This window comes from Juglans regia, chromosome 3, assembly GCF_001411555.2.
Source record: "Juglans regia cultivar Chandler chromosome 3, Walnut 2.0, whole genome shotgun sequence".
Classification (NCBI taxonomy): domain Eukaryota; kingdom Viridiplantae; phylum Streptophyta; class Magnoliopsida; order Fagales; family Juglandaceae; genus Juglans; species Juglans regia.
Genome location: NC_049903.1, coordinates 9,099,176 through 9,110,356, shown reverse-complemented (window position 1 = coordinate 9,110,356; position 11,181 = coordinate 9,099,176). Strand labels below are relative to the sequence as shown.

Sequence of the window (11,181 nt, the reverse complement as noted above, 5' to 3'; positions counted from 1 at the left end):
CATTGTATGTTTGATGCGAGTGAGTTGAGTGTCTTGGGCGTTGAAAACTTTAGCATTATTCCATGAGACAATCGAGTACAAGCTGAGTTCTGTCCATTTTCTCCGTGAATGGCCGCAGTCTCTGCTACTAAACCCATATCCTTTCATCTTATTGTCTGTGGAAGTATGCACCTTATCCTTATTTATACATACATACATATATGCATATATATAAATTGTAAAGTAGAAAAATCACCTCAACTGGCAAAATAAGTCATCCCAATCGAGGCCTACTGTGATAATAACCATGTTGCTTTGACAAGTTCAGATCTCACTTTCAAGTTTCACATCTTTTGGGACATCTATTGTCATGGAATAGGAAAATTATTAATTAATCCAGTGTTACAGATGATGCGATATTTGTATCTGATCACGATATTTTAAGTAGTTTAAATTAATTATCCAGATATTAGTTTTAATTGATAATTAGATAGAAGTACTACTTGTTCGTACTCCAAAAGTAATTAATTAATTAATTATTCAGATATGAGAGTAAATACAACTACCAATTGGGTCGAAAATTCGTTATATAATTTATATTTACTAAGGCGAGAATGATCGCCTCAACAACCTTGATTTGAAAAGAAAAAAGGCTAAACTATCATAAAATGGCTTTTTGATAAAAAAAAAAAAAAAAAAAAAAACAAAATAGGACGACAAACGACGACGCCTGCATCGAAGGCTTGAACCAATAGAGAAAGGTCACTATTACTCCCAGGTCAAGCGTCACGCTCACTCTGTCCTCCTCCATCTCCATGAAGATTGAAGAGGACCTGTCGTTTCTCTTTATTTCTCTTCTCCCCCTTAAATTTATGTTCTAAAAACTAATCTTTCATTCCAGGTTTGAATCTTTATATTTTGCTTTCTCTTCGCGGACTCACGGTCCCTACATTTTGAATCTTTTTGTTTTTTACCCTTTTCTCTCCTGCACAAACCCTACTCAATGGCCAAAACTAGACCTGGCAAGAGGGACATAGATTCCTACACCATTAGAGGCACCAACAAGGTTGTCAGAGGTAAAACCCAAAACATCCACCTTTCAAAAAATGTTCTTTTTTGTTTGTTGGGTTTCAAAGTTTTTAACTTTTTGGTTGGTTTTGGCAGCTGGGGACTGCGTGCTGATGCGACCATCGGACACGGGTAAGCCCCCATATGTGGCGCGCATAGAGAAGATCGAGATGGATGGTCGGAACAACGTGAAGGTGAGGGTGAGGTGGTACTATCGGCCCGAGGAGTCAATCGGAGGGCGGAGACAGTTCCACGGAGCCAAGGAACTCTTCTTGTCCGACCACTATGACGTGCAGAGCGCCCACACTATCGAAGGGAAGTGCACCGTTCACTCGTTCAAGAACTACACCAAGCTTGAGAATGTTGGGGCTGAGGATTACTATTGCCGATTTGAGTATAAGGCTGCTACTGGAGGGTTCACTCCCGACCGAGTGGCCGTGTAAGTTTTTTGTGGTTTAATTCAAACTGAATCGGTCGAAATGCGAATCGGTTTTAGAGTTTTTTTTTTAGTAGTTCACTCAACCACTTCAATCAATTGATTCAAATTGATTCTAGCTGATTTCAATGAAACATACTTCTTACTTATAAAAAAAAAATTGATTCTAGCTGATTCAAAGAATGGTATTTGTGCACTAAAATTGTGACTGAACAAAACAATACCCTTGTCTTGTCCTTATAAGTCAATGGTATTTATTTTCTTCTTACATGAGAATATTGAAGGCAAAAAAGTAGGATAATTGAGCTCAAATACATGAATTATATGCTTATTGAAATTATTTAGATTCAAATTATGTTCTTATAGAAACTAGTTTATGAATTCATGTTTTAAATTCTTTTGTACATTATTTTAAATGCTTGCATTGCATTATATTATTTTTTATATATATTTTTTATTGAGACTAGAATAACTGATTCAAATTTTCATGCATCGCCTTACTCGTTCATTCCCCGATTCTGATTTTCTGAGCTTGGTTTTTTGTACTTTTGGGTTTGGCTGAAATCTGTTTTTTTGTTTTCCTTGTACTTTTTGTATTGATTTGGATAAGTACATTGATGGGTTCTGATTTTTATTGGCATTTTTCCTGAAGGTACTGCAAATGTGAGATGCCTTACAACCCAGATGACCTCATGGTGCAATGTGAGGGGTGCAAGGATTGGTAAGTTGATGTAGGTTCTTATTTTATTATGTTTTTGTTTTCCTCGTATGAATGGACAATCTCCCAAAATGATGCCCACTTTTCTTCCTTTATAGAGTTTTTGAATTTTTGTTCCCTATCTTCTCTTAATTAGGTGTCTTATCCTTTGTACACTTATGCAATCTTACTCAGCAGTTAGGTTGTGACCTTAGTGATTTAGAATAATTATATATGTTTACTTATCAAAACAAGAATGGATGATAGAACTTTATGTTAAACATGACCAGCACTTGGATGGGATACTCAATCTTCAATCCAGCTATCATAAAGAAGAAATTAAGTAAAAGTAAGAGGAAACTTTCCTTTTGCAAATAGTGAAACACCACTAATAGAAACCTAGATGTTTAGTTGTTCTATTCTGGTACTCTTTTTGCCAGATATGTCTATATCTCTTTGTCTTGTTTATGCTTTTTGTCATCACCCTGTTGTGTTTTTGCTTTTGTTTTTATTTGGATTAACAGGGGATGTCAAATCGTGTTAATGGGTTGTGTTCGTGTAATGTCAGGACATGCATATTATACTTAATGGGTCAACACGAACACGACCCGTTAAAGGTTTTGTGTCAAAATCTCAAACCCTAACACGACTCATTAAGATAACGGGTTGACACGACACGATCCATTTTGACCCGTTAGTGAATACGAAATAGATTGACACAATATGACTCGTTTCAACTCGTTTACGTTAATGGGTTGAACAGACCTGGTAGTGACCCGTTTGATCTGATTGATTTTATATAAATATTAAAATATAAACAATATCTATAAAAAATAAAAAACTAACTACAAGTCTAAAATTACAATCTAAATAAGAAAAATACCAACATTAAAATCCCAATAGTATCAAATATGATACACACACATTGTAATAATATTAAAATTACAATCCCAAATATAATAAACAAAACACACATTGTAAATTTCTAGTTCCATATTTGCTTGCTGCCAAGTAAGTAGCTCCACACATCTTGCACTTAGCTCGTGCCTTGCCATAATTTTTGTCAGAATTAGGAACCATTTCAAAACAACTCTACTCGTTTGACCGTTTCCTTCGTTTTTCTTTAGCTTCTTCGTTTTGAAAACTTTTCGAGTCCAACGGGTCCAAATCAATCAAATCGTCATTTTCGCTTGCTGCCTCACTCATCTGACAACAAACAACAAAAACAAATATTGTAAATTTACTTTTTCCATTACAAGTCCCAGATTACTCTATTACATTTACATTTACAAATTATTACAAGAAAACTCAACTTCAATTCCGCATTAAATCAACAATATATAGCTACTTTGTTCAGTATAGTCCTCCTATTTTGTTCGATCGTCTCCTCAAACAGATCAGGGAAGACTTCTCTCAAAATGCACGATTCAATTGGAAAAATGAATGCCAATTATTATAGCTACTTTGTTCAGTATAGTCCACCTATTTATATTAATTCCCTTCTCATAATAAACTTCTTTCCGTTTTAGAATAAAAGGTTGATAATTTTCAGTTTTCATTGAGTCCTAGCTTGTATAGGATTCTCCTCTAAATATTAATTCTTTGTGCGCCAGCATAAGCAATGTCACAGCATGAGACAAGAAGTTAACACCAAATCGGTTAATTAGGTAGTTATATGACTAAATATGATATTGCAACATAACAAAGTGCATGCATATGTTTCAAACAGCTTCAAAGCAAATTATATAATTCGTTTTATTTATCTTCTGAATGTAATTCAAATCACAAGCAACTATATACATATATAAACAAAACTCTAGCAGGTGATCACTTAATTTCTTAAGATGAAACAATAATTAAGTTTTCCAGATTGGTGAGACAATTTGTGACATCAAAGTAAAGCATATGGTTCAAATTTGTAAGGTAAGGTACTCCTTCTCTATCGACCCAGTATGAGTTTTGCAATGTGGTAAGAAAGGTGTGAGATAAATCCCTAAAATGAACTTTTATCAGAACAAGAAATGGGAGTTGTTGATTCTTAAAGAGACACGAACCACTTGCTACAGTACTGGTTAAAAGTTAAAACAATTTCCAGTCAAGCATGATATACTATCAGATCAGTAGTACTCTACTGCAAAGGCTCCTGCAGTAGTGCAGACTAATTGACTTGTAGTGGAAACCCAAGAAAAGAAATTGGCTTACAGTGGATTGTATGGCTTGGAGGTTGGGACACCGCGGATCTATGCCTGTGTGAGGGAGGATGCCGACGGTTTGGGCCACCATGAGAGTTTGAGAAAGAGAGACTCGTGAGCCGTGGGCGACAGGGCGTGGGCCTGGTGCCGTGGGACCGTTACAACTTACGGACTCGTGACTCTACTGCGTGGGCAATGGGCGTGGCGGCGCCGTGGGCAACGAGTTACTGGGTTGAAGACTGAAGTCGAAGACAGAGGGGGCGGTGTGAGAACACTGAGAAGTCGAGACAGGTTGAGGATTTGAGAAAAAGAAAACTGAGGGGGGGTGGCATGGATTAGGAACTTAAGTCTTGGGGGTTTTTTGAATTTTAGGTCTAAGGGTATAAAAGTAAATTCAATTTTCCTAACGGGTCATAACGGGTTGACCCGTTAGTGACCCGTTAAGCAATCATGTCTTACGGGTCAACCCATTTTGACCCGAACCCGTTAAGGCCAAACCCAAACCCAAACCCAAATCCGCTTTTATCGTGTCGTGTTTGTTGTGTCACATATTGCCACCCCTAGATTAAATGCTCTAAGTTGCATGTTCTGAAAGATTAGTTTTCTTCTGTTAACGTTTGCAAGTGTTGGACTGATGTATGATAACTCGTTCTGTAGAAAATGGAAAATCCATTCCTATTGATGTTGCAAAGTTACACTGCATTTGGTGTGGCTTGAGTTCTGATATGCTGAGTTTGAATTTCAAATCACTTGCTCATAAACTAATTGCAATACTTACCTTTGCCTTATAGGTATCATCCTGCTTGTGTGGGCACGACCATTGAAGAAGCTAAAAAATTGGATCGCTTTGTGTGTTCTGAATGTTCATCTGATGAGGATGGTAAAAAACCCCAGATTACATTTTCAACATCACCAGCTGCTGATGCCAAGGTGGGAGGATGTTTTCTTAATTCCACATAATTGTAGATGCATGTTGTGTCTTTGTTTACATCATTACATTTCTCATCTCAGCTTGTGCATGATGCACAATGCACCTGCTTTTTGGCTAATGGTTTCATTTGGTTTTTGTATTATTAGAGGTCAAAGAAAATAGTAGTGAATTGAGAAATATTCTGTTCAAGTAAAACATGGTTTTTATTTTTGAAAGAGAAGGTGCATATTGTCTGAAACTGGAACCATGGTGGACGTCTCTTGTTTGGTGTAGTTGGTCTGGAGGTAGATTCTTCTTTTTTATAAAGGAAAAAAAAATGTTTTTTTGTAGGTAAAATAAAATTTTATTGAATCAATTAATGAGGCATAGCCCAAGTACACAAAAAGTATTCAATAGCTAACACGTAATTACAAGTTAGAATCTAGAGAAGGATTCAAGAAAATCGTGAAAACTAGCCCAATTAAAAACATAGCAGAGACCCAAAGAAATAAGATGTGGAAAAAGACGCATCTAAATTCTTCTAAAGAGCATTCCCGGTCATTAAAACTCCTGCCATTCCTTTCAAACCAAATGCACCACATGAGACAGAGGAATTATTTTCCACATGGAGTCCATTTGGGGGTTGCCTGGAAGGTCTTTCCAACAAACAAAAAGATCCACCACCCTCCTAGAAATCACCCTTATAATTCCAGTTTATTAAGGAAAAAAAAAAAAAAAAAGGCAAATCCTTTATAATAAGAGCTCTATTGTCCCAAGAACTAGATATAATGGCATGAATATTCATGACCACATTGTATTTCTAGACAGTCAAGCATAAGTGTTGCTCTTATATATGTCCCGTGTACTTAGACTATGCTTACTTCTCTCATCAATAAAATTCTTCTTTACCGATAAAAAAAAGATATATGAACAAACTAAACACACAAACCATAAGTTAACAAGTACTGGCACCTGTTTTGGAAGTAAATTGGGGAGTATTTAAAGGTTTTAAATATTTATGCTCACTTGGCTACAGATTCCATTCAAAATAGATGTTCAATTCTTGAGTTGCGGTTTCTGCAAATGAAAATGCAAGGAGTTGAGGCTTCTGTAGTACTGTTGATAACCAATTAAAAAGATACTGGGCTTCCTGTTAATGAAAATCTAAGTTGGTATGTTTTGTTTGTCTTATTATCCTATTTTATTGGTGAGTCCTAAGGGCTCTGCCGTGGAGTGGTTCCCCCGTCATAAAAAAAAAAAAAAAAAAAATCCTATTTTATTGGGAGCTGTCCTCCTTTTTCATTATAGATATTTTCATCCCATTGTAACCACTGTAGTTGCATTAGAGATTTATACGATTACATGTATGAACCCCAAGGGGTTGGCCCAAGTGATGAAGGCCTTGGTCTTGGGGTATTACTTCCTTCAAGGTCCAAGGTTTAACAACTCATGGGTGCAAACAATCCTTTGGGGCCACACTCCTTGGTGAAAAGCCAACAATTTAACCAGTTCTGTGTAGGAAAACTTCCGAGGGTGCGGTGCATAGGACCGGGGTTTACTCTGTAGGGGTGGGTCCGAAGGGCCCTGCCTTGGAGAGATTCCCCTACATAAAAAAAAAATGATTACATGTATGGTAGTGATACTAAAAAATTGTCAACCAAGCTATATTTTATTCTGCTTTTGTATACTGATTTAGGTCACTTAGAGTATTTTGATCACCATCTGGTTCTCGTTGATGACAGCTTCTGTCGGTTGTATCGAGAATTTGGAAACTTATGAAATTTTGGACTTGAAGAGATATCACTTACTAATAGTTTACCCGGCTCCTTTGATGTTTGGGAAAATGCCAGAGGCTTTTCTTTTATCTTGACCTTGAGTTTTGTGATCCATATAGTCACCCAAACCTTGTGAAAATGGTTCTTTTCCTTGATAGATACCCCATACGAAGCAAATTTAGATAACGGTTACCAAGCAGGTCCCATGGCAAGGAAAATTAGGGAAAAAAAATATGCTTGTATAATAATTAGGCACCTTATTTGACAGAATATTCTTTTTGGAATAGGAGGTAGATCTCGAATATTTTCCCAAATATCAATGCCAGTGGGTGCATGTGCCCTTTTTTCTGAAAGAAAAAATCTTTGAACAATGCCATTTTATATATTTTTTAGTGGTTAAATGCATGTTTAGAAGGAAAGCATCTACTCAACAACCTGTATATCTGAATTGCTTGAAGATATAATATTAGACTACCCTTGATGAACTCCACTCCTTCAAACTTTTATCTGGCAATCCCTGATGTTGATTTCTCATTTTTCCCATTGCCTTTATCATCCTAAATGCCATTTTGGACATATGCAAGAAGATGTTATGTTGGAGAGTCAAGGAGATCAGACGTAGTTGAAATGCTACTGCAAAAGTGGTGCTACATAGGCCACTATTTGCTGGTGAACATCATGTTTAGGGTAAAATAAATGTCCCCCGACCTGCTTCTTAAACATCTCTGTGACTTAACTAAAATCGTTTGGCCCCCTAATATCATATATAATTCAAAGTAAATGTTTCTGGGGGATTTTTTTCCGCTGTTTTCCCGTTAATCTTATAGTCTTGAGCTCCTTTTATCTTGGTCATTATATTCAATTATAACACTGTTAATACCTTCCATGACATTTTAATGTAAAGTTACTTTTTATGTAAAGTAGATCTAATGCATCACATGAAGCTATATCAGTTTGTGAGTTTACTTTTGTGTAATCTCTTTGTTTGTAATAGTTCTCTAATATGAAAGCAATGGCATTAATTATATGCTTGTCTAACTCTGGTAAACACACGTGGTATTCCACTTTTATGTTCTTTCTGGTGTCATAGATCAAGCTAAGATTTTCTTCACTCATGCTAAAATCTGCTGCACATTATTTGTGGAAGGTCTTGTATGAAACCCCTTGTTTATTTAGATGAGGTTAGGATAGTGAGTTGAGATAAGATGAGTTGAAATGAAAGTTGAAAGTTGAATTAAATATTGTTAGAATATTAGTTTTTAATATTATTATTGTTTTGAAATTTGAAAAAATTAAATTGTTTATTATATTTTGTGTGGGAATTTGAGAAAATTGTAATAATTAGATGAGATGAGTTGATATCAATTTTGAATCCAAATGGGGCCTTCCTGTTACAGTATCATGCACACCGGTTGTGGTAAAATATTGCTTTGTTCTTATGACCTTTCTGTGTTTTTATTTGTTAGACTATCTTGAACTATGGATTTGCTTGGGACAGCTAGATGTTAAAATATTATAATATCTTGTTTCATATTTATCAAGATAAATCCTAAAACCTGACTCAGTCCTGCCATTCTCTCTCTCTCTCTCTCCTCATTTGTATTTTTATCCACCATATGTATGATATGAAGGCGAGAACAGGCTCAATGTTGGTGGATTTTCCAGAAAAATAGAAAATAAAAATTGTGTTATTTGGAAACGTCTCGTGGTTGATATGGTTATTTTGTTTATTTGGAAACTGAAGGCACTGGAGTCGGTAATATGAAAATACCCCGTTATCGATTGACTTTTTCTATTGGAATCAGTAATTTAAAAAAAGCAATGCTAGATAGATACAGTCCTAGAATGTGTAAGTCCTATTATTGATTTTAGCTAGAGGCATCAGAATGTTTTCTTTACCCTTCGGTAGTTTTATTCATTGATGATGTTCTTAATCCTTCACAGGTGGAGCCCAAGCGTCGGAGGAGATGACCACAATTGAGGGATTGCAGGAGGAGACAAGTATTTGCGTGAGGAAGCGGCTCTTTGAGTGTTGTTTTGTGGAATGTACAGCGTAGACTGGCTCCTGTTAGTAACTTGTGTATTTGACAGAGATATATGTAGCTCTGCTAGGTTAAATTAAAATGCTGGACTTCTTTCATTCTTCCCAAAAGGAGATTTCAGTTCAACTGTGGATGTAGAAGAACACATTGAACTGAAAGCATTTAAGTGAAAAAGAAGCCAGATTCTGAACTTCTAGTAATGGATTGTGGCTTGCATCATAGCAGCTTTCTCATTGTCTATTTAGTTGGATAACTTTTCCAAGATGAGGTTCATCCGTTTATGGTTTCTGGCCAGCATGGGATGAGCTGGAAGGTCTGAACATCCCTGCTGGTAAATAGTTGAGGTTATGTCACATAAGTACTACTTCTCACACTTTATATATGATAAGATCATGTGATAAATATTGAGGTGATAAATGTTGAATCGGTAAAATTTAATTTTGAAGAGGGTGATTGAAAGTAAGATCAATGTTACTTGTTTACCCATCATTTAACGTTACATCAAAGAGGTATTGAGAATATGGTTAAAATGATGACAAGTACTATTTTTTGTATTGAATATTCGTGAATTTTGTGTTCCAAGTCTCACGTGTGGAAGATTGTTGCCCCGGAGATATATCTGTATAAATAAATAAATAAATAAAGTAAAAGAAACTAATTCTATAAGGTCAATTTCAGCAACTTTAGAAGAGAATCATTAACTCGGGGGGGACTCCATGGCATGGGAAGTCAAGATGAGTTGCAGTGAAAATACTGCCTTATTAACAACAAATCAAAAAGAAGCGGCAGCAGAAGCGATTGGCTCATTATTAACTTGAACCATTATGGTTCTTAATTTGCGTGGACGAATAGTGAAATATTCATTTTTCTTATTATATTCATATGAGCATATATATAAATATATATATATATATATATATATATGTATATATAAGAATTCTATGCATTAGTCACTGTTTATTTTCACACTTTATATTTATAGTTTTTATTTTTTTTCATGGAGAGTGGAGAATTTTTCATATATATATATATATTCCATATAAAGAAAAGAAAAACAAACTGAAGCTTTTGAAAAAGCTCCCGGTTAGAAAACTGAAAGATAATATGGTCCTGGAGTGAAGTTGATGCAAAGAGATAAAGGAGCCAAACTGCTGCCGAGGACGACGATCGACGACAACATGCACTCCCCATTTCCAAGGTTTACCAGGAGTATGGACAGACATGCAGACAAAGAGATTGGCATCGACCCCTTCCCCTCAAGCTTGGCTTATGATCCTATATATATATATATATATATATATATGAGATCGATCCTTTTACATCTAATATATAATTGATCCGGCTTTTCGGGAGATTATAAAACGGGTCCTAGATTCCCAGCTAGTTCTTGTAACGGAGAAGTTTTTTGATGATAAGCTAGCAAGGTTCTTCTCAGATAGGGCTGAAGCGGTTGAAACTCTTAATACATCGGCGGACTTCCTCTCACCCTAATTTGATGCAGTTGGCCATGTCAGGTAAAAACGTACCCTACGTACTTTTAAGATATATGTGTGTGTGTGTGTGTGTGTGTGTGTTAATGCGTGAGAACTTGCAGTAGCGACTGTGATTATTAATACAGTGTTTGTGTCTTGAAAAATGTTTAATCATTTAATTTGGTGCAGTCATATTGTGGTGCTTGAAGCTAAGTACGTAGTAGATCATGGATTCAAGATGCCAGATGCATGCATGTTGTCCAAAATGCTTATAAACAATTTGAACAGCAATGCACGTCATCCGTATTCTGAAAATACTTAATATTTTTTCCATAAACAAGTGGTGGAATAGTGGAGATCTAAGATGCTTTCAAGTCCACCCACCATTTGTCAACTTCATGTACTATAATCAATATCCTTACTACTTGGTTCAGCCCAATATAACTGGAGTACCTCCCGTTGTCTTCAATGGCTTGATCTCTTATGGACGACAGGGACTACGTGCACGGTCTGTCATCTATGATCTGTTGTAGGACTTGACTGGGGCAATATTAATCCTTACCTAATATATAAATTATAAGCACTACATAATTGTACGTACGAAATAACT

At 35.9% G+C, this 11,181-nt stretch overlaps 1 protein-coding gene across 1 annotated transcript; it reads left to right on the top strand.

Moving 5' to 3' along the window:
* The first annotated feature begins 718 nt into the window (after nt 1–718).
* Nucleotides 719–9,452, top strand: LOC109008558 (chromatin remodeling protein EBS-like). The gene is made up of 5 exons (XM_018988700.2): nt 719–1,055; nt 1,144–1,486; nt 2,136–2,204; nt 5,164–5,302; nt 9,002–9,452. Exons 1-5 carry the CDS (start codon nt 983–985, stop codon nt 9,026–9,028), a joined length of 651 nt encoding a protein of 216 aa, XP_018844245.1. The 5' UTR covers nt 719–982; the 3' UTR covers nt 9,029–9,452.
* Nucleotides 9,453–11,181: the final 1,729 nt, after the last annotated feature.

Bases quoted from the DNA above. Each gene is read 5' to 3' on its own strand.
- LOC109008558 (XM_018988700.2), top strand. From the start codon at position 983: ATGGCCAAAACTAGACCTGGCAAGAGGGACATAGATTCCTACACCATT. The intron at 1,056-1,143 runs GTAAAACCCAAA...TGGTTTTGGCAG, and splicing joins CACCAACAAGGTTGTCAGAG to CTGGGGACTGCGTGCTGATG. The intron at 2,205-5,163 runs GTAAGTTGATGT...TTTGCCTTATAG, and splicing joins TGTGAGGGGTGCAAGGATTG to GTATCATCCTGCTTGTGTGG.